Raw genomic sequence first — 22,871 nt, forward strand, 5'->3', positions numbered from 1 at the left:
TTATTTCAATCACATGTACAGAGTTATGTAGACTATTAAAAATACAAATTTAGCAGGCTGTACATACAGGTTTTTAATGGTTGGTAATAATGGATAGTAATTGTATCAGTCCTGAGTCCTTATCTATCAGATAGACAAGAAATTTCCTTATCATTTGTATCCAGTACAAATGTACTTTAACTAATGGCACAGCTAGCATCAATAACATTTAACATGCTTCTGACTGCTTATATAGTGAAAGTTATATTTGTAATATAAATAAATCTCAACTGAGCGAATGAGTGCTATAACAGCTCTTTAAATGCCAGCATCACTAAACCACATCGAATCATACATTTTATTTAGAATGTACAAGTTTCAAGTCTTACCAAACAACTACCATACAAACATTGATTTTGGATTAGAAGGGGCCTTTTAACCTCCTTTGACGCAGCCTCTGCATCTCTGTCTTTGCATTCTTACAAGCCTCTGTACAGTGAAGCCCTGGAGCTGTGCCACACATTCCCATTATTGCTCCTAGGTTGATGAAATGTACATGTATGTAGTACTAGGACCCTCCAGTAGCGGCTGAATCGATACTCTGTCGGAGGCTGTCTAGTAGATGTTTGGGCAAGCAGGCAAACGTGCTCTCAAGTTGATGTCTGTGCTGCACAACAACCTCTGTACAGCACCTGTGCATAAACACACAAAAAAAAAAATCATCATCTCTGGCCACTGAGTAATAATATGACTGCATTAGGTCAATTCTAAACACTTACCTAAGCAGGGACTTTGGTTGAATCCTGAAAGATAGTAGTTCATTGCTATGGGACTGTTGAGGAGACAAAAACCAAATTTGAGAGTCCATGTGGGAAATAAAAACAAATATGCAAAACAAAGTTTCTTACTTTAAAGCAATGAAGATCACAAAAATTGTCTTATTTCTCAACATTTCAAATTTACTTTGAGAATAAAATAATCAGGGATCTTAAATGACCCAGATGCGCATCAGCAGTTTGCTAGTAGCAAGAATTGCAGATCAGTTCCTCAAGTTCTAATACAAATGAACAGATGTCTGAGCTCTAATTAGAAAGACGTAACAGTACAGGAGAAGATTTTCCAGGTGCTGGAGTTAAACAAGTTTCTAATCTTAACAAGAAAACAGCCTACTTGTACTTCAATGTTGATTTCTTTCATTCTTGGATTCATGAATATTTGATTTCTAGACTTTGTGTGACAAAAAACAGGGCAACGATTTTAATTGTGTGCTCAATATTTTAATATAGTCATTGAGTATTTGGTTCGTACACAACAGTTATCCCAAATAATTAGAATTTTGGTCCCAAATTAGCTTTTGCATAACGTAAGCCATGTAATTATTTCAATCAGCACAAACGATTAACAGCATTAAGCTAAAGCAAAAATACGGAAAACATTCATCATTATAAAGCACATAAAAATGGTTGCCTGTGTTTTTCGTTTTTTTTTTTTTTATCATTGATTACCTTTTTAATGTTTAGTCAATTAGTTATTTACATTTTACAAAAAAATGCTTACTTGAAGCAAAACACAAATGCATGTTTATTTAATATTTGGAAGTCATGATCTCTATACTCACTGCTTGCTGATGTGAGAGAAGATTATTTGCGCATCCCCCAAATACAAACACTTCTCCATTCAGACCTAAGCAGGCTGTGTGCCAAAGTCTTTCCCAAGACACAAACACACACATTAAAATAATGTAACATGAACAGTGTTTATATGATTTTCATTTAAATTCCTTGTCAAATTAATACAACAGAGAGACAAAAACCTTGGACTTTTATTGTAGTTGTGTTTAAACTGCTTCCACTCGTTTGTGGTCACGCAATACAGCCACGCATCACCTACACGAGACAAGCCGTCAAATAATCCACTATGAAATTAATCACGTATACCTTGATACCGGGAGTCGCTGTCGTATAATACTCACTAAGTGTTTCTCGATCAGTAGTGAAGCCTCCGAACAGAAAGATGTGATCTGATGACACAGGTGTGAAAGAGTGCCATGATCGGCCAACTGGGCCTTGCTGAGGTACTGACCTAAAATAAGTGCATAACTGCATGAACAAATTCAGACTGTAAGAAGAAGTAAAAGAGATCTATTTTATGTACCAGCTCACATTTCAGTCCATTCCCAGGTGTCCATGTTAATATAGTACAGGTCGTTTAGCCGATGATTCTGTCGAGAAATATATGCTCCTTCTTAATGCAAAAATAAATTGAATAGAATTCATATATTTTAGTTTTAAGATACCCACCATATATCGTCCACCAAAAACATAACCCCTGTTTCCCATAGTAGCACAAGCATGGGCTGCACGTGGTGTTGGAGCATTTCCCTGTCACATACAAATAAACAAAAATCTAATTGTGATTTATAAACTTTAAAAAGAAAAGGAACAAGGGATTACTCCTTCAATCAAAATTCCATTTAAAGACTATGCAAAACAATTAAAATCCCAACACACCATCAGCCAGACAGAAATAAATACTACCTTTGTATTGGGTTGACTCCAGGCTGACATTTCAAGGTTAAGAATGTGAATATGATTGTTCCAGCCCCGTGCTTGGTGGTTACCCTGGAAGAGCATCACATTTAAGCCTCTCACTATTATTTCTTTTTTTTAAGTAACACTTTAAAACAGCTTGGTTGCCTACCACAAGTGAATTTTCATCTAATTCAAACGTTCCTTGATGGTCTGCTTCTGCCTCATATCCATAGCCCCCAAAATACACCAGCCTGTGATTGCAAGAAACAGTTCGAACAAATTGTAATGGATTTCAATTTCATGCCCATATAAAATATATATATAGTTATGTGAAAAAATAAGGACACCCTATTAAATAGTACTCAGTTCTTTATTCAGAAATGTCAATTTTCATTTGTACCTGTAGTGATGTAACTGCTTGTAAACAACAAGAAAAAACCCACTTTGTTTTTACTTTTTAAATCAAAATAAATCAACAAAAATAATTATTTCAAGTGAGGACAAAGTTAGGACACCATGTGCCCTAATAGCTAGTTTTCTCCCCTTTGGCTGAAATAACCTCAATGAGCTGTATCTCGTAGATGCAGAATTCTTTCAGCGGTGTGATTCTTGTATGCACATCCTGTTTCAAATCGCCCCACATAATCTCAATAGGATTTAGATGCCTTTGCCTTGTCAGATTTAGATTGCCAGATGCCTTTGACTTGGCCATTCCATAATTCTCTGTTTTTTACTTTTTTTTTTTAAGTGAGTCCTTGATGGATTTACTGATATGTTTTTGTCATGTTTCAGGGTCCAGTTAGATTTCAGCTTCAATTTTTTTGACATATGACATTTGACTCATGTCCCTCAAGCACAGTGGACTCTGTGATGGTTAGCTGGCCAGGTCTTTCTGCAGCCTCAAACATCCTCAAACCACATCCACATCCATGTTTCACAGTTGGTATGAGGTTCTTTTGAATACCATGCTGTATTTGGTTTTCACCAAACATGTCCTCTGTTAGGTTGTCCAAATAATTCAATTCAATAACTCAATAAAGCACATTATTTTAGTCTTTTCCTTTGTCTCTGTGTTCTTTCGCAAACCTCATTCTTCAAGCTCACACTGCGATTTTGTCCACAATTTGGTCGTCTGATACAAATTTTGAAAATCCTAAAAGATTTCTAGAATACTAGAGTAAAATCTGTACTCTTTGATCACCGGTTTGACGTGGTTACTGACAGCTGATAAATGGCAGTTGCGATCTGTTTTTTCTCCAATGAAGTTCTGGCAGTGTCAGAAGATTTCAGACACGTACCTGCAGTGTGACGTCTCCTACGAAGAGCACCAAACCAAGAACCAATAGGAGCACTGAACGGGATGACACACTTAGTGCAACAACTTTAAACCGCCTCAGGGAATATGTTGAAACGAGTCAGGTGGACAGTGCAGCAGGAAGAAAAACTAAAAAACGCTATAGATTTTTTTGTTTGCTGCTACCTGCCATTTTAGCAAGAGAACGCGAGTCTGAACGTGTCACGGACTGATGACGTAAAACCCTAGACAAGTCTTCATGTGTGTCCGATTTGCACGCGTCTTGGCTGTTGTACAGTCAGACATGATGACAACTGAGATCCTACAGTGTGACATGGGGATCATGTTCATACAGATCAATATCCTTATGTTGTTGACTCTCAACTGCCTATTATAGGGTTACTTAATTTCACATATTAAAGTATGATAGCATAAATGAGGTATGATGAGCTCCCAACTTCTGCTTTTCAAAGAAGATCCCATTACCACCATGCAGAACTGTGATGAATGCTAACCTGTTCTTGTACACCCAACAGCCTAATTTGTCTTTACATGTAGGAGCCAAACCCTTAAGGTCCTTCATTCTCTCCCACTGGAAGTTAGAGCCCCTCAGAGGCATACGATAAACCTGAAAAATATAACAGAGGTGAAATATTAGATACATACTTAAGTACTACAAACACTTGCAGCTGATTGTAAACAGTATTTTTACCCTGAACAAAATTTCTGCCATTAGTAATTAAAACTTACTTCATGTTGTAGCATTCTTAATTGATATCTAATAAAATGTCTTTATCATGGCCACTACAAAAAGCAAGAGTTTACACTAGCAGTAAATAGTAAAATACACTGCAGATGCCATTAGATTTTTGAAAGTATTCCAAAAATATACTAAAAAGAAACAACAATGTAAGGATGCTGGAAATGAGGCACCTTAAGTGTGTAATCTAATGAACCAGAGCTAATGTATTCAAAGGTAGAGAATTAAAAGCACTTTTGTATAAGGGCATCTGCCAAATAATGTAAATGTAGAAATAGAGAAAAAGAAATTGGCTAAGCAAATTTTATGAGAGGTTTTTGAGATTGTATATCAGGGCCACAGCCAGCCTATTGAACTGCAAAAATTTTTTTTGCAGTTTTTCTCCTCTTAAATGAGGAGGACTTTCTCCTTTTAAATATGAGGTTCAAATACTTCACAAAATGAAGTTCGCCTCACACCTCCAGGGTTGGGGGTTCGATTCCCGCCTCCGCCTTGTGTGTGTGGAGTTTGCATGTTCTCCACGTGCCTCGGGGGTTTCCTCCGGGTACTCTGGTTTCCTCCCCCGGTCCAAAGACATGCATGGTAGGTTGATTGGCATCTCTGGAAAATTGTCCATAGTGTGTGTGAGTGTGTGAGTGAATGAGAGTGTGTGTGTGCCCTGCGATGGGTTGGCACTCCGTCCAGGGTGTATCCTGCCTTGATGCCCAATGACGCCTGAGATAGGCACAGGCTCCCCGTGACCCGAGGTAGTTCGGATAAGCGGTAGAAAATGAGTGAGTGAGAGAGTGAAATACTTCATTTTGGTGACCTTTTATGCACTAATTTGTGCTGGATTAGTTTGTCTGCTGGTATCTTAACGAGCACGCTTTTTGATGCACGTAAATTATTTACTGCATTGTTGTCAAATTACTTCCTCATGTACCACCTTTGTCAGTCCATACACAGTTCATAAGTTTACAGACCACACTAACAACAGAATCGATTTAATGAACTTTACTGAAGTATTAATAATAATTATTTTCATCATCATTTCTTGACTCTCTGTCAATGCCTCTTTGCTTGTTGCTGTATTTGTCTTGACACTTATGGATTTAGTACACTGGTCAGTTCCAATCTTCTTGGGTGCAATTATTACGTAACTAGTACATGGTGTGTTAGCTGGGCAGGCATCGTAAATCAATTAATATACTAATCATTCCAGATAATTTACTTCAAGCGGTCCGCTTTGAAGTTCTCAGAGGAATAAAGACGCGCACCGAAGGAGAGAAGCATTTCCATTGGCTCCAGTCTACCGGTATTGGGCAATCACAAAAGCCGATATTGCACAGCCAATATCACTGAATATCCCACTATGTTTTATTATTATAATTACGCTATGTTTATATGGATATTATATTATAGACTATTGAGTGGATAAAATATAGAAATCCTTTTAATTAAAAAAAAAATAAAAAAAATAAATAATTATATATATATATATATACACACACACACACACACACACACACACACACACACACACACACACACACACACACACACACAAATAAAACCTCTCCCCCATCATTCAGAGGCGATGCTTCACCATTGCTTTGAAAAGTGTATTGCGAGAACTCTCTCTGAACTGCACGCACACACAGACACACACGGACACACACAGACACACACGGACACACACGGACACACACGGACACACACGGACAGACACGGACAGACACACACAGACACACACAGACACACACAGACACACACAGACACACACAGACACACACAGACACACACAGACACACACACGCCCAGCTACAATAATGTATCATATTCATTTGAACCAGCAACCCAGAATATTTGTCACAAGCATTGATTAAAACAATGATGACAAAAATCACATGAAAAAGAACCCAACTTAAATTCTGGACCTTTGGCAGTGAGGGGGGGTTCATTCGAACCACCCGAACCCCCCCCTGCCTACGGGCTTGTATATGTAACTTTTTATTTATTAATGGATGACATCATGCTTTTTAACAGTTAATTTTCTACCTAATTCAGCATATTTGGCATTTGACAAAGGATTGATGTAAAACATGAATTTGGGTTTTCAGTTTTTATTCCCTGGTATTTACATCTGTATAATCTAGCCACAGGAGTTGCAAGCCAGTGACTTCTGTGCCGGTCCCAAGCCCGGATAAATAGAGAGGGTTGTGTCAGGAAGGGCATCCAAGAGCTCTACTTATGTCATCTGCAGGATTGATTTTCAAACCTACATAATGGCAATCCTCTGGAGTAGTGTGCTCTCTCTCTCTATCTCTGTTAAACAATTGAACACAAAGTTCTTGAAGCAGCATGACACCGATTTGAGTACTCCTATGGAGTCAAACCACAAGATGAGCTATTTTTACACTTAATTCATTCCAAAAGAGTTTTGCTTTAGCAATTCATCATTTTATCCCACATGATCACAACATGATCCGTATGAGCTAAGAAATGGGATTTGGTGTAGTTAGAGTAGTTCTCCCTCCACAAATGCTGTAGGGAATCCGGGTCATCCAATTCTCAGCCCATTGGCTCAGATGAACTTCAGATGTTCTTTCAAGGTATACAGGTTCCATTTGTTCAAGTGAAAAAGTCAAGAAGCTTTTGTTGTCATTTCGACCATGTATATCTGATGCAGGACATAGTAAAATGAAACAATATTTCTCCAGGACCATGGTGCTACATAAAATGACAAAGCTACATAAAACAACACAGAGCTAAGGACTTAAAACCTAGTCACGTAAAGTGTAAAGTGCAACATGTGCAACCTATATCTGATTTCGGGGGAATCTCGACACAGTTTGTCGTAATCTGGCCAAAGAAGAACCTTTGCTTCATAAATAAATAAGTAAATAAACATTCATTTAAAAACAGTATCCATCCAGTGTACTATGTTACCTGCAGATTGTTCTAACTGTACCGAATGCGTTGTTAAAATCATTCCTTGACCATGGGGTCGGGTGCGGATATCTTATTCGGAGAAAATTATGGTGCTGGTTCGGTGACGTTTGAGATGATCCGCACATCTCTCTCTCTCTCTCTCTCTCGATCGATAATATATATATATATCATCAGGCAGTCTGCAGAAAAACTTGGCCTTGGGCACCAGTGGACATTTCAGCACGACAACGACCCAAAGCACACCGCAAAAGTGGTGAAGAAATGGTTAGCAGACAAAAACATTAATGTTTTGACTAACAATAATGTTCCTGACTTAAATCCGATTGAGAATCTGTGGAGGGAGCTAAAGATCAGGGTGATGACAAGAAGACCCTCCAACCTGAAAGAGTTGGAGCTCAACGCTAAAGATGAATGGGCGAAAATACCAGTGGAGACATGCAAAAAGCTGGTCAGCAATTATAGCAAGTGTTTGATTGCTTTAATAGCCAATAAAGGCTTTTCCACTGACTATTGAGAAGGGTATGAATAATTCTGGACACGCCACTTTTTGTTCAAATGTAAATAAAAGATGAATAATAATTTTTTCCACAATGCCGCCTCTCTTGTACATCGTCTTATTATCTTCTGGGCGACGCCTGTGTCATTTCTAATCAAGAAAAAACTTGTTGGTTGAATAAAAGTAAATTTAAGTCAGAATTTGCCAGGGGTATGAATAATTTCGGGTTTGACTGGATATTATATATATATATATATATATATATATATATATATATATATATATATATATATATATATATATATATATATATATATACACATATACAGTATGTGCGTGTGTGGCAATATAAGCATACATTCTGAGACATTTTCTGGAAGTGCATAGACAAGACTAACAATAATGATTCAAAATAACCAACTTTAGACGAATATTAGGTGTATTATTTTTTGTGCATACACATAGAACACAGATATAAAAAATCATTTGTTACAGTCGTAAAGATTTTTAGCCATGCTGCTATATAAAATTACTTAAAAAATAAAAAAAATAATTCGAGAATTTAAATGTGCTGTGGCACAATTATTGAAATAAACACACCTTGGTCACAGAGGATAATTTGTTTTCATTTCACTATGTACTGTACCAGTTATATATGGTCAAACTGACAATAAATGCTTCGTGACTTATTTTACTATCGCTCACATGAAATATCTTAGCTCATGCAACATGTAAGGGGAAATAACCTTACCAAATTAGTATTTCCTCTAGCATGATGGCCTCCAAAGAGATACAGAATGCCTTCCACACATACACCACAGCTGCCCGACATTGGGTTAGGGAGCTCTCCTCCTGACAGCTGCCTTCTCCTGTAAATATACATGTTTCTGTTTTGTTTCAGCATGTAAATCTGGGCTCCAAATTATACTGCAGAAAAGGAAATTTGACCATTTATGTGCAAGTATTTAGTCTACAAAAATGTACCATCTTCCAGTTTCCATGTCGTATATCCAGATTTCTTGCTTTGGTAAGTACAAATCAAAGAACCCAGATGCTTCAGCATTCTGATTAATCAAATAAGAGACAGGCTTGTGATTTTTCTGGAAACAATGATGATGAACTTTATATACAACTGGCATGTTGATTTCCTCCACTTACCTTATATCCTCCCCAGACATACATACAGTTTCTGTCACCCACTGCGATGTGACCACTGCGTTCTGCTGGAGTGTCTGAGATGGACTCTGAATCATCCCCATCATCATCAGACCAGTTCAGCTCTCCCTGTTCATGCCACCCAAAATCCCTCTCTTCATCACTCGCTTCTTCATCCTCATCATCATCATTCAACTCTTCTTGGACATCCTGAATATCATCCTCCTGGTTTGCCATCCTTGCCTAGCTACAAAAACGACCAAAGTACATTGTTTGCTATGTTACATGTCACTACTAACAACCAGCTCTCCTGTACATTTTAGTTCCCCTCTGCTCAGGAAAGACTCTTCATTAGCTGATTAGTTGAATCCGGTGTTTTAGAGTTAAAGAAAATATGAATATGTTCAGAAAACCTGGTGCTCCAAGAGCAAGGTTGAGAACCTGTAGACAATCTCTTATGTTAAAGCCACTATAATTTAGACATCTTTACTGCTAACAGGAAACAAAACACAGGCAGGTTGCGTCTCAAGTGTCTCTGTTTTTATCTCAAGTGGTACGTAGAAACGAGTCATGAGCAACCGAACGCGCACAAACAGGAACCGATTCAGAACGACGCGTCACCTGTTGTTTATTAGGTGGAAACCTGCACAAAAGCTCAGCTGCGTTCGTTCATGTTATCGCTCAGAAACACAATAAACGTCATGATACTCACGTGAACAGACGAAACTTATGTGCTAATGTACTAAAAACAAGGCCAGTTAATTCGGGCCTTTTAGAGGAAGTGACTCCAGACAACATTGAGCCGCCATAATGATAGGGTCAAATTGAGAACGGTTTACGGCTGATGAAACGAACACTAACGTACTAAAGAGTATGTCGCAATGCTGATTCTGGGCTATTTTCCCTCCATGCTGCTTAGTGTGATAGTACGGATGCAGCGTAAAGTGGCTTTGCGCATGCGCAAGTAAACAGTTCGGCGCGGGAGAGTCGCCTTTCAAATAAACAAACGCTGGAGCAGCTGGTTATCTCGGGTCACTTTATAGCTATACAGGAAAAACACACCGATAATACGACTAATCCTTTAGGTTACTAGGAACATTACATCCACATCGGTTTGAAAAGTACAGTTTGCATTGTGGATTCGTAACTTTTCCAGGTTTTTGTGTCGTAGTAAACTAACGTAAGCTAATTCACCACAATGCTGAACATTGTTTGTTTTCTTTTATCCATAGCTTCATGTTATGTTATTTCAGCTGCCTAAAATCTTGTTTATCTTGTAAGTAACAATTTGTGCTGTATTCCATGCTAGCCAAAGGTCCCTCCAGGCCAACAGTGTGCACACTTGCTCATGTTAGCATTGCTACTGAACATTTTAGCACAGGTTAGCTAGTTAAAGCTAACTGTTGACGTTCCAACGTTGTGTCCTGCGGGTGAAGCAGGTGGTGTTTGTGTCCGTGTCGCCGCGATGAAGTTGCAGTGTGACGTTGAAGTTGTAAATCGGATGCTGCCTACGTTTGGTGTGAAAAGCAAAGGCAGAGGCTCCAGGGCCGTGCTGTCTATCGGGAAACATGTGGATAAAAGCACACAGCGGGCTAATGTTTACTTACTGATATGTACAGCAAAAGACAGAGCGGGATCCAAGTACAAGGCAAGTGTCCTCCTTTTGGATTTGGGCTTTTGAACACACCGTAGGTTCGTGTTACTGTGACCACAGTAGAGTCTCCTTGCATCAACGTTTCCTTACAGAAAATGTCACCATAGTACATTCATTCATTCATTTTCTACCGCTTATCCGAACTACCTCGGGTCACGGGGAGCCTGTGCCTATCTCAGGCGTCATCGGGCATCAAGGCAGGATACAGCCTGGACGGAGTGCCAACCCATCGCAGGGCACACACACACACACTCTCATTCACTCACACAATCACACACTACGGACAATTTTCCAGAGTTGCCAATCAACCTACCATGCATGTCTTTGGACCGGGGGAGGAAACCGGAGTACCCGGAGGAAACCCCCGAGGCACGGGGAGAACATTCAAACTCCACACACACACAAGGCGGAGACGGGAATCGAACCCCCAACCCTGGAGGTGTGAGGCGAACGTGCTAACCACTAAGCCACCGTGTCCCCCTTACCATAGTATATTAATAATTTTATTGTATTGTTATAAGCCTTAGATTATGTGGAGCATCCAGGGTGTTGTGTTGTTACTGTACAAACAATAATGTCAGGGCATTAATATATGTCAGTTTAATTACAGTGGGTGCGACTGTTATAACTGCTCTCACAAAGAATTAATGTCTTGCCATATTCTTTTTTTTTTTTAAAACACTGCTCTTTATTGCTCATTCTGATTGTTCAGAAGTGTTAATTTTATGCCCCAAATGCCACTGATTTCTTGCCTTTTTTTGCTGCCTACATGTAAAGCTGAAGGAAAATATAGAGAAGTTTTTCACATGCTTTGTAGAAGAGGGGAAAGCCACAGTACGACTTAAAGAACCGATGGTGGACATCTGCATGAGCAAGGTAATGCGCCTTTCCAATGGTGATTGTAATTAAAACATATTTAATATGCAATTAATATATATGATTCAGTATTTGTAACTCCCAAAGTTATAGTCATTATGCTTAGGGATGCTACACCGAGTATTCTTCTGCTGACTACCGTTTGTTTGTCACTATGATTGGCCAGTTCCGATCTTCAAGTTTTATATAACTGATATGTCTCTTAACCTCTTTCCTGGAGTTAAAATTTAGCTGAAATAATGATTATTCTTACAGTCTAAGAGTAATATTAGCTTTTTACCATAGATGTCGTTCTTCATTATAAATATTTATTGTAAAAATATTATATTTAACTGGCAAGCATGGCTGTAAATTCAGCCAAATAGATGATGGCAGTAGCTAAATAAGCTGCAAACGCAACAGGCATCCCAATACAAAAAATGTATATGTGGAAAGTTACGTAAAGCTAATTATTCCCCATTTCCTTTCATTTCCTCATGTCATTTCCTCAGGTGGCTTAAACAAATGGCATTTCAGGCTAGAATGAACACAAAGGATCATAAAATGATATTGACTTTATCAAATTTATTTTCTTAATGCACCCATTTTAGGCGGATACCACCAGCTTGAAAACCTTCCTCTCAGCTGCTCAACTTGCACACAAAGGAACCGTTAGGAACAGCATTACTCTCTCCACACTTACCCCTGTTCGTGCCAGAGATGTGGAGAAACCCAAAAAGAAGCTCACCATCATGTCCAAGAAGGACTATCCCCTCACATCCAGCTTCCCCTACTCTCTCGAGCAGCTGCACGTGTCTTACTGCAAGCTAGCAAGGGTGGACCTGCGCATGTTGTCTCTAAAATCTCTGCGAACCCTTGACCTCAGCAACAATCACATCAAGAAGCTTCCAGATACCATTGGCGACCTTCACTTCCTGACAGAACTGATTCTTCACAACAACAACTTGGAGAGCTTCAGTGAAGCACTGTGCGTCTCCAGTCTCCAGAAATCACTGCAGCATCTAGACCTAAGCCAGAACTCCCTAAAGCTGCTGCCTGCTCGCTTTTGCAAATTGCGTGAGCTTGTTAGCCTCAAATTGGATGCCAATGAACTGGTACAGCTGCCTTTTCACATTGGCCAACTCACAAAAATGCGTTTCCTGTCAGCTGCCCACAACAAGCTTACCATGCTGCCTGGAGACTTCTGCAAGCTGTCACTGGAGAACCTGGACCTGTTTGGGAACCCCTTTGCTCAGCCCAATCCTCTTGATCACAGCATTCAACTCACGTTACCTCTTTCTTTGGAAGAGCTGGCCTCTAGAGCTGTGCTCAACTACAGGTAATTTTTTTTAATGCATTGCTTGAGTGATGACCACAGCAAGAATATTTGATATCCTCTAAGGTTTTTGGTTTATTTGCTATTCAATAGTTTAGTCTATGACTGCTGTCATAGAAACGTTTTTTTTTACTTTGTTTTGGTACATTAGCTTCAGATTCACTATGAAATTAATGGAGTAAAATTTTAAACACTAGACCTGTCTTCGGGTATTGGTTAATTTTTTGTTTTTTTTAATGTCTTATTTTAGTCATGTATGAACCGCGGTGTATTGTAATGACCTGGGTGTTGTTTTTTTGCAATAGAATCCCTTACGGACCTCATCTCATTCCCTTATACCTTTGTGGCAACATGGAACTGGCAAAAGTGTGCAACTGCGGCTGCATTTGTGTAAACTCTTACATACGTACAGCTGTGAGCATGAACCTGCACATAGTTTCTCACACTGTGGTGCTAGTGGATGACATGGGAGGCACAGAAGCTCCCATTCAGCGCCATTTTTGCTCACTAACATGCTACTGCCAATTCCTGGATGGCTGTGTGCAGAGAGGACTAAGCTGAGAAGAATGTAACGTTAAACAAGAACCTCTTTTTACCAGTCCTGCTGATAGAAGCTCTAGCTGCAGTTTTAATACTCACACAGTGACCTCTGTTATGTTCAGCAATCACAGTTGGTGTTTCTGCTTGTTTGCTACCCTTATGTGTGGTTTTGTGTGATATTGCCATAATAGTAATGGGTTAACTACGGGTCACTTTTAGCACATCATGAAACATCATATGGTTTGTGGTCTCATGGTCACTATTTATAATTACTTTTATTTTAAAATGACACTCTACAGGTAGACAGTGTGACACGGCTTATTCTTCAGCATTCAACCAAAATAAAATGAGATACAACCCAATACATATCAGACTGTTTAAAAGGCAATTACATTATTAGTAAAACAAGATTGTGTTATAAATTGGTCCTTAATTGTCTATAATTTTGTGCATGTCACTGTTTCTGTTCTTAATATTTTGGTGTATTATCAATAAATTAACATTTTTTTTTAACCTGCCAAAATCTTTGAGTAGCAAAACAGTAATTTCACATTACGTTGAACAAATTTCAAAACCGTTCATATCAGAACCCCTTTGGAGTGGAGACAGATTAAATAGTTCCATATTATAGATACTGACTAAATTTTCTAAAGTTTTATTTATATAAATTTGAATCCCCTCTGACAATGCCTTGTTATATACATACACAGCACACTACAACTAAGTGAAATATATTGGACAACTTTTGGTTAAAAAGTAAATACTTATGTGGAAAATTCCCTGGAGGTCAGCAGTTTATGAAACCATAAAAAAATAGCCCTTCTGCTCCCAAAATCCTTACTGCATCCTTAACGCATAAAGCCACATTTTTTCTGCATTCAGATGTTTAATGTTAATTAAAGATCTTGACCTGCACCTACTTGATTTTTGGTGTTAGATGATTAAATAACCGCATGAATGTTTAGGTGTATAGGTATTAAATAAAGTGGATGGGTAGTATACTGTACATCTATCAGCAATAACAGTGAAACTACCTGCCTAATATTGTATGGATCTTACTTGTGTCACCCAAACAGCTCTGACCCACCTAGGAATAGACTCCAAAAGACTAATGACAGTATCCAGCACCAAGCAGCAAATTCTGTAAGTTCTGAGATGGGGTATCCATGGATTGGACTGGTTTGTCTAACACATCCCACAAATTCTGTATTGGATTAAGAGCTGGGGAATTTGGAGGCCAAGTCAACATTGAGGACTCTTTGTCATGTCCCTCAAATCATTCTTGAACAATTTATGCAGTATGGCAGGGTGCATTATTCCACTGGAGGAGGAAGCTGCCATTAAGGAATATTATTGCCAGAAATGGGTGAACTTGGTCTGCAACAATGTTTAAGTAGGTGGTAAGAAGACGTTACCTGCAAGATCACATCAGGTTCCACTCCTGTCATGCAAGAACAAGAAGCTGAGTCTATCATGGGCAAAGACCTACCCAACCTGGACAGTTGGTAAAACAAAAGTTTTTTTTTCTAATCTTAATCTGTCCATGATTGCCTCAGATTCTTGTCCTTGGTTGACAGGAGAGTAATCCACTCACTCACACATTTTCTACCGCTTATCCAAACTACCTCGGGTCACGGGGAGCCTATCTCAGGCGTCATCGGGCATCAAGGCAGGATACACCCTGGACGGAGTACCAACCCATCTCAGGGCACACACACACAATCTCATTCACTCACGCAATCACACATTACGGACAATTTTCCAGAGATGCCAATCAACCTACCATGCATGTCTTTGGACCGGGGGAGGAAACCGGAGTACCCGGAGGAAACCCCCGAGGCACGGGGAGAACATTCAAACTCCACACACACAAGGCGGAGACGGGAATCGAACCCCCAACCCTGGAGGTGTGAGGCGAACGTGCTAACCACTAAGCCATCGTGCCCCCGAGAGTAATTCAGTAAGCTTTTATTTTCAGTTCAACCATATAGCTGGTGCAGTACACAGTGAAATGAAGCAACGTTTCTCCATGACCATGGTGCTAAATACAAGCACAGAGCTACCTAAAATAACAACACTTAAAGACTATGTAAAAATGAACAGTTTCATATAAAGTACATGTGTCCACACACGATCTTTTAATGTTTAGCAAAGAACAGTCACTCTATGCTCTCCTGAAGTCAACAACCATCTCTTTGTTTTGTCCACATTCAGATATAGTTGTTGGCTCGAAACCAGGCTGTTGCACCTCCTTGATCTTGCTGATGAGACCATAATTGTGTCATTGTCAAACACAATGATGTGGTTTGAGCTGTGCATTGACTGTCAAGAGTCAGCAGAGTGAACAACAGGACTTCTGGAGTTGGTGTTCAAGATAGTGTTCCTGATCTAGATTGACTGATGTCTCCCATCCAGTTGCACAAGGAGGTGTTCTTGAGTCACGAATGAATGAATGTTTGCATCATGGAAGCCTTTATTATCACCACCTATACATTACAGCTAAATTCTTTTTACTTCTCATATCCCAAATGAGGAGGTTAGGGTCGGAGCACAGGGTTAAGGGCCTTGCCCAACATTGTGAGCTTGGCATTGTTGGGGCTTGAACTCTGAACCTCCGATCAACAACTCAGAGACTTAAGCACTTGCGCTACCACTGCCTACATTGAGCGATGTTGGAATCACAGTGCTCTTCATGGAAAGACATCCACTAGTTGGTCCGCACACTGTCAGGGATGTTGTCTGCTCCAGCCATGGAAGGATTACTACCTTGTGTCTTATTGCTGTGATCAGTCTTGGCATGGTGTATGACCTGTGACATGAAACTGTCTTTCACGACCTCAGCTTAGTACTAGAGTTTAATGTACCGAGTTTAAAGTTTTAAGCCTCCTATGGCACATTTTCAGTTAATGACTGTTTCAACCAACATATGAAATTTATCATTTTGTAAATTGATAAAAATAAACGATTGACATATTTATTTTTGAAGGTGTTGTTGACAGTTTTCACCAGATATTGGTAACAAGAAGTAATACATACATTTGAAGAACGCAAATACATGTATATATATATATACATACATGTGTGCATGTATATAACACCATATGCCAAAGGCTCAAAAATAATAAAAATAAAGCCATTAAAGCACAGAAAATGTCTTTTATTCAGTATTCGGTTTTTGACTCTGTGTTCAAATATTCAATATTTTTTTATTTTAATTGTGTGGACCTATGTCAAGCATTATTTATGTTATTCATTACTACACTTTACCCATAACGTAAAATAAATATATGGTGTTTTTTTGATGAGCAGTCTCATCTGGTCAGACATTTTCACTTCCATGGCTGGCCAGAGACGAATCCCATTAGACGGAAAAGGAACGATTGATCTGACTGCTGCTGTGCAGAAACAACAGCAATCTTGCAACCACCCCATAGTGGTGAAATCCAGGTACACGTCCACTCACTGACTCAAGCTGCAAACTGATCATGACTAAAGCTCAAAATTAAAGTGAACAAGAATCCTTGTGGGCTTAACATACAACTGCTTGAGGAAACAATCCCATTATTTTCAACACCATTATTTTCTCTCAATATATAATCACACTTTCACTCTGTGATCTTCTATATTGCTGTTTTACACACAGAAGTTACATGTATTTTGGTTTAATTCAGTGCTGGTGCAGGCCAGACTGGAACATTCATCTCCCTCAGTAACATTTTATATCATTTGCATTTAGACTGTAGTCTCTTTGTACTTTGACTTGTGGGAGGCAAATGACAGAAGAAACGAGCAGCAGCTTTTTATAATACAACTTCTTCTGAAGGTATTTGAACTGTTAATTTCAAAATCATTTTGCTGTTGTTTTATCAAGCAGCTTAGACCTGCAAAAACAGTAAATAAAGAACGAAGCAAAAGTGAAGAATGTCACCTTTTATTTCTTTGTGGTTATTAATCAGACGTGTGCTGTTAAAACGTATCTAACAGAACATTTTAAAATAAAGTAAGTAAAATACAGTAGAATAAAATAGTGTTTCATTATTCAAAAATACAGAAAATTAAGGACATGGATGAATTAAAAAACATGTCTAGGATCCTGAAAATTTTGAAAAAAATTACATTTACATAATGTATATTAGATTATATTCATAATAATATAATATTTACCTATGAATAATACTTTTTCCAAGATGACTACATGTCACAAATATTTCTTCTTACATTACATTCTTACATTCTTCTTACATCCCCTAAATATTACAAATATTTATATTTCTTCTTCCCTGGATGTATTTATTCAGGGTTTGTACTGCAATGTACAATGAAGACTCCTCCTTATTACACAGATAATAAAGTATTACTCAAATTACACAGTAGAGGTGTATCTAAAGGAAGATGGGGTGTCAGGAAGTTGGGGTGTCAGGCAGTTGGGGTGTCAGGAATTTGGGGTGTCACGCAGCTGGGGTATCAGGCAGTTGGGGTGACAGCGGGGGCAGCTCCACTATGAACTAAATCTGTGAAAATCAATGTCAAACATTTAAAAACACCAAATCATGTGTAAAATATATATATTTGAATAAATATATATTTTTGCTGAAAAATGAGGGAACATGTAAGAAGAAGGAGGGAGAGAGAGAGAGAGAGAGAGAGAGAGAGAGAGAGAGAGAGCACATTTAATTAACATGGCTGTAGAGAACACAGAGAGGATGCGAACAGAAAGAGAGCTTCCTAGGACACTGACTTTTGTTTACCTCCGACTCAAAAATCATGATCAGTAGACTGTCCCTTTCTCTGGTCAGCATGATACCTCATGAAGAAGGGGTGGGGAACAACGTGGCACTAAGAGAGGGAGGTTTCAAAGTCTTATCCTACTATTTACATTACTATGATTATCTCATATTTTTCATTTATACCACACCCTAGTCACTGTATCCTGTATTGTAAGGCTATCAGCTCGGAGCTTCTTGTAAGAAATGTTAAACTTGAGTAACAACCAACTTTCTATTGTTAAATAAATAAATTAAATTATAAATATTGATAAATAAATTCTGTAACCCTCCCAGATTCAACCTGAAGAGAACAATTTAAAAGGAACCCAATTAATCACTGCAATTAACAAAAGTTTTGTGATGCCACAACAAATAAGCCCTTACCTGTATGCCAGTGAAACAGTCCTCTGTGGTGGTATGATAAGGGAATCCCTGCAAATGACAAACAGCTGAAACTCAAGATGTATTTCACAAAGGTGCGTATCTAATAATCATCAAGGTGAATTCTCTTCATCAGAGTACTTAGGTCTGCGATTACCATGTGATTGATGGATTGTGTCTTTGTGGTTGTAAACCAGCAAAGACGACACTCTGGGCCCCTTATCATCCACAAGAGGTATGTCCTGATGTTCACTGACTAGAGATAGAGAAACAAAACTAAACATTAGAACTTGTAAAGCAGAGTGTTTGTGTGTTTGTATCATAGCTGCTACACTGTAGAATACCTCAGACTGGGAGATGGAGGTGTCTGCAGAGAGGAACTGAATGTTTCGGCAAGCGCTGATCAGCTCACCAGCATCTGTGAAAATTAGAGCAGGAAGATCATAAGTGCTTCTGATCATAGCAGGTTCATACTGATATTCTGTTCAGTAAAAAGAACCTTGTAAAATCCAGTGGTCAGGTTTAGTAAATAAACAAAAGCTTTGGTTACCAGAAGGACGGCTGAAGGTTCTTGGTGAGTTTCTGTGAGCAGCATTTGAGGGACTGTCTCAACGATCCTATTTACTTTACTACGATTATCTAATTTTTTTCATTTATACAACACCCTAGTCACTGTATACTGTATTGTAAAAGCTTCTTGTTAGAACTGCTGTTAAACTTGAGTTCTGGCTTTGTATAACAACCAACTTGATAAAAAAACAGCTTATTGTTAATACCCCGTGTCAACTATAGGCTAATATATGCATAAGAAATACAAAGTTGTGTATTTTATACATATCTTCAATATCTGTAATTGAGAAATAATGTACAATTATGCAATTCCCCAAATGTTAAAGATTGTTACACAACTTGGGGCCGTCACACAAATATTCCAAGGATATAAATATCTGAATTTCACACATTTTATCAAACCATTTAAAGGTTCTGAAATTTCTTTTAAAATGGTGTGTTGTGCTTTTGAAAGGAAAATGATATAGGTATAGTGATGAATAAAATAATTAGATTTACTCTGTAATAGGAACAAATGTAAACATTTATTAAAGAATATTTAACTAATATTTACAAATATGTAAAGTTTATTTACAAAACATTATATTAATACATTTATTATCTATAGGAATAGGGGAGTGGGATAGGAAAAGAGGGATAGATTAATATGGGATGATTATTAAGGGATGAGGGATCCTAGGGTTAAGCCCGTCTTCAGTCCTGGGGTTGACTGAACACACCTATAGGAAAGGAAAGTGATTTTTAAAATCTTAATCAAAAATAGAAATAAAATGAATTCATACTTACCTATGGAGAGCTTGAGCAATGTAGGGAAAAGAAGTGAGGGAAAAGAACGAACATAAAATAAATCAGAAGAAAAAATAAAGCGATAAAAAAAGACATTGCTCAGAGCTTCTCCAAAATGTCCATCATCTGTCGGACGTGCTTCTTGAGAAGATGCTGAACCGTGGTGGCTAAGGCTGCTGGGTCGCTGTAGAGCTCCAGAGGCTGAGAGAACAGTACTTCAGCAAGCTGTGTTAGATGATCCTGTTGACAAATTACACACACACACACACACACACACACACACACACACACACACACACACACACACACACACACACACACACACACACACATCCAACACAGTGTCACTGAGTTTAAGATACAATCCTGAGAATTTGTGTATCGTGGCATCAGAAGATATTCAAACACTTACGATAAGCACTGTGAAGTACAGCTCTGCTGCAGGCTCCCACACGTCCACATCCCACATGCTGACGAGCTCGAGCAGGCGCTCCAAGAATCCTCCATTAAACTTTAGGAAAGGAAAACAACAAGCATCATTAATGCCATGTCCTATCAGGGTTAAAGGTTACATCTTCTGAATTTACATTCAACATCGCTTATAAATCTCCTGATCAGTCACTTACTGTCTCAAGCGTTGAGCCACTTCTGAAATGGCGGAACAGAATCAGCTCAAAAAAAACATCCAGGAAGTTGTAGTGGGGGACCTGTACAGAGGAGAAAGGTTACAAAAAGAAATTAGCATTACATATTAAGAGTCCTGTTTACTATATTATACAAATCTACTATATTTAAACATGTCACTTCACACAGGCAATTATTAGCTTACACAGGAGGAGATCTCTGCCTCAATCGAATCCTGATAAGAAGGCGTCCTCAGAAATTGAATCAATGCCTCGTAGGCCAACTTCACCCCAACTACGTCCTGTTAAAACAAACAAAATGTCTGTGACTCACTGGCTATGGTTTTCAATTTGCTAAGTAACAAAGTATTTTCGTCACTAAAATGAATCGCTTTTTCATCATCCTTAAGTCACCTGGATGTTAGCCGCTGCCAGACGCATGACGATCTTCTTTCCCACCAGGAACAGGAAGTTCTGGTTGTGGATGCTGGCAAGCAGAGTCTGAACATGAGACAGTACACAATATAAATTAAAGCCGAGTGGACTTTACCTGCGCAATAACAGCAGCCGAAAAAAGGTTTTACTCACAGCGAACGCCTCACGGAGAGCGGGCAGCTTCAGGCCCACATCAGTAACCCCTCTGTCTGAGAGATGGCAGCTAAGAAACAGGACATGTAAATGCTTAGTGTATGTTAAACACACAATACAAGGTTACACCATTAAACAGTGAAGAGTTTCATACCAAATAAAGGGCACCTCCATCTCCTCTGGGTTAAAGCTCTCGTCACTCTCCTGCAAGCCAAATCAATGAATCGTTAAAACTTGCACAGTAGATTTTACAGCCTCCCGTTCAGGTGAATAGCACCAAATGTAGATACACATCAGGTGTGAAACATGGAATTACCGCATATGGAACGGGAACCTCTTCCTTCTCCCAAGTGGAGGTGTCCATTTGCCCATCTTTACCCACAAACAGGTATGTGCAGGTCACCTGTTTAATGGTTTGCTGTTGAATAAAAAAAAATATTGACATTGCAGACAAATTCAAACAGTTACTAACAACAATACACATTTTATGAAAGTGCAATAAACTTACCACATAATAAAAACCTGGCACGATGATGTCGGTCTCCACTCGGTTACAGGAAATAAATTCTGTAACCCTCCCAGATTCAACCTGAAGAGAACAATTTAAAAGGAACACAATTAATCACTGCAATTAACAAAAGTTTTGTGATGCCACAACAAATAAGCCCTTACCTGTATGCCAGTGAAACAGTCCTCTGTGGTGGTATGATAAGGGAATCCCTGAAAATGACAAACAGCTGAAACTCAAGATGTATTTCACAAAGGTGCGTATCTAATAATCATCAAGGTGAATTCTCTTCATCAGAGTACTTAGGTCTGCGATTACCATGTGATTGATGGATTGTGTCTTTGTGGTTGTAAACCAACAAAGACGACACTCTGGGCCCCTTATCATCCACAAGAGGTATGTCCTGATGTTCACTGACTAGAGATAGAGAAACAAAACTAAACATAAGAACTTGTAAAGCAGAGTGTTTGTGTGTTTGTATCATAGCTGCTACACTGTAGAATACCTCAGACTGGGAGATGAAGGTGTCTGCAGAGAGGAACTGAATGTTTCGGCAAGCGCTGATCAGCTCTCCAGCATCGAGTGGCTGTGAAAATTAGAGCAGGAAGATCATAAGTGCTTCTGATCATAGCAGGTTCATACTGATATTCTGTTCAGTAAAAAGAACCTTGTAAAATCCAGTGATCGGGTTTAGTAAATAAACGAAAGCTTTGGTTACCAGAAGAACAGCTGATGGGTCTTCTTGTTGTTCGTTGGGCAGTGAATGAAGATGTGGCTCAACAACCTTAAAACACACTAACTCAATTTAGTCACTGCAATTTATAACATTTTTTGATGCCACAATGAACAATCACTTAGCTGAATGCCAGGAAAACTCTCCTCGTATCTGGTATAATAAGGGAATCCCTGCAAATGTCAATTAAACAAAATTCATGATCTATGACCACATTTCACAAATGTGCTCTTCTAAAAATCATGTCAATTTTCATATTTATTCCTTCAATATTCTTCATTCCATAAAGGAAAAGTTTACTTTGTGAGTCGAGTGGTGCGTCTCTACGGTTTCGAGCCCGCAGAGCCGACTCTCTGGACCCCTTATCATTCCGGGGATGTCTCTC

At 38.8% G+C, this 22,871-nt stretch overlaps 2 protein-coding genes and 1 long non-coding RNA gene across 8 annotated transcripts; 1 reads left to right on the forward strand and 2 right to left on the reverse strand.

Moving 5' to 3' along the window:
- Positions 1-58: 58 nt before the first annotated feature.
- klhdc2 (kelch domain containing 2) lies at positions 59-10,007 on the reverse strand. 2 transcript variants are annotated; one of them, XM_060880305.1, is made up of 14 exons: positions 9,859-9,997; positions 9,150-9,389; positions 8,976-9,055; positions 8,743-8,860; positions 4,320-4,432; positions 2,680-2,761; positions 2,517-2,600; positions 2,280-2,360; positions 2,142-2,200; positions 1,952-2,061; positions 1,793-1,865; positions 1,598-1,685; positions 759-811; positions 59-671 (listed from the first exon to the last, which is right to left on the reverse strand). In XM_060880305.1, the coding sequence occupies exons 2-14, from the start codon at positions 9,381-9,383 to the stop codon at positions 548-550; spliced, it is 1,299 nt and encodes a 432-aa protein (XP_060736288.1). In that variant the 5' UTR covers positions 9,384-9,389; positions 9,859-9,997; the 3' UTR covers positions 59-547. The 2 variants fall into 2 exon arrangements, with proteins under 2 accessions (XP_060736288.1, XP_060736287.1); XM_060880304.1 differs by having other exon boundaries at positions 324-671; positions 9,150-9,393; positions 9,859-10,007.
- Positions 10,008-10,073: 66 nt separating this feature from the next.
- Positions 10,074-14,044, forward strand: lrr1 (leucine rich repeat protein 1). 5 transcript variants are annotated; one of them, XM_060880302.1, is made up of 5 exons: positions 10,074-10,177; positions 10,586-10,794; positions 11,578-11,676; positions 12,267-12,994; positions 13,297-14,044. In XM_060880302.1, the coding sequence occupies exons 2-5, from the start codon at positions 10,612-10,614 to the stop codon at positions 13,550-13,552; spliced, it is 1,266 nt and encodes a 421-aa protein (XP_060736285.1). In that variant the 5' UTR covers positions 10,074-10,177; positions 10,586-10,611; the 3' UTR covers positions 13,553-14,044. The 5 variants fall into 5 exon arrangements, with proteins under 5 accessions (XP_060736285.1, XP_060736286.1, XP_060736280.1 ...); XM_060880303.1 differs by having other exon boundaries at positions 10,079-10,177; positions 10,583-10,794; XM_060880297.1 differs by lacking the exon at positions 10,074-10,177 and adding an exon at positions 10,184-10,422 and having other exon boundaries at positions 10,583-10,794.
- A 3,710-nt stretch (positions 14,045-17,754) lies between these two features.
- LOC132852390 (uncharacterized) lies at positions 17,755-20,922 on the reverse strand. The gene is made up of 7 exons (XR_009649115.1): positions 20,864-20,922; positions 20,661-20,741; positions 20,447-20,545; positions 19,023-20,274; positions 18,836-18,934; positions 18,682-18,729; positions 17,755-18,042 (listed from the first exon to the last, which is right to left on the reverse strand). It is a non-coding gene; the product is annotated as an uncharacterized LOC132852390 (long non-coding RNA).
- Positions 20,923-22,871: the final 1,949 nt, after the last annotated feature.

Source organism: Tachysurus vachellii, chromosome 10, assembly GCF_030014155.1.
Source record: "Tachysurus vachellii isolate PV-2020 chromosome 10, HZAU_Pvac_v1, whole genome shotgun sequence".
Taxonomy (NCBI): Eukaryota; Metazoa; Chordata; class Actinopteri; order Siluriformes; family Bagridae; genus Tachysurus; species Tachysurus vachellii.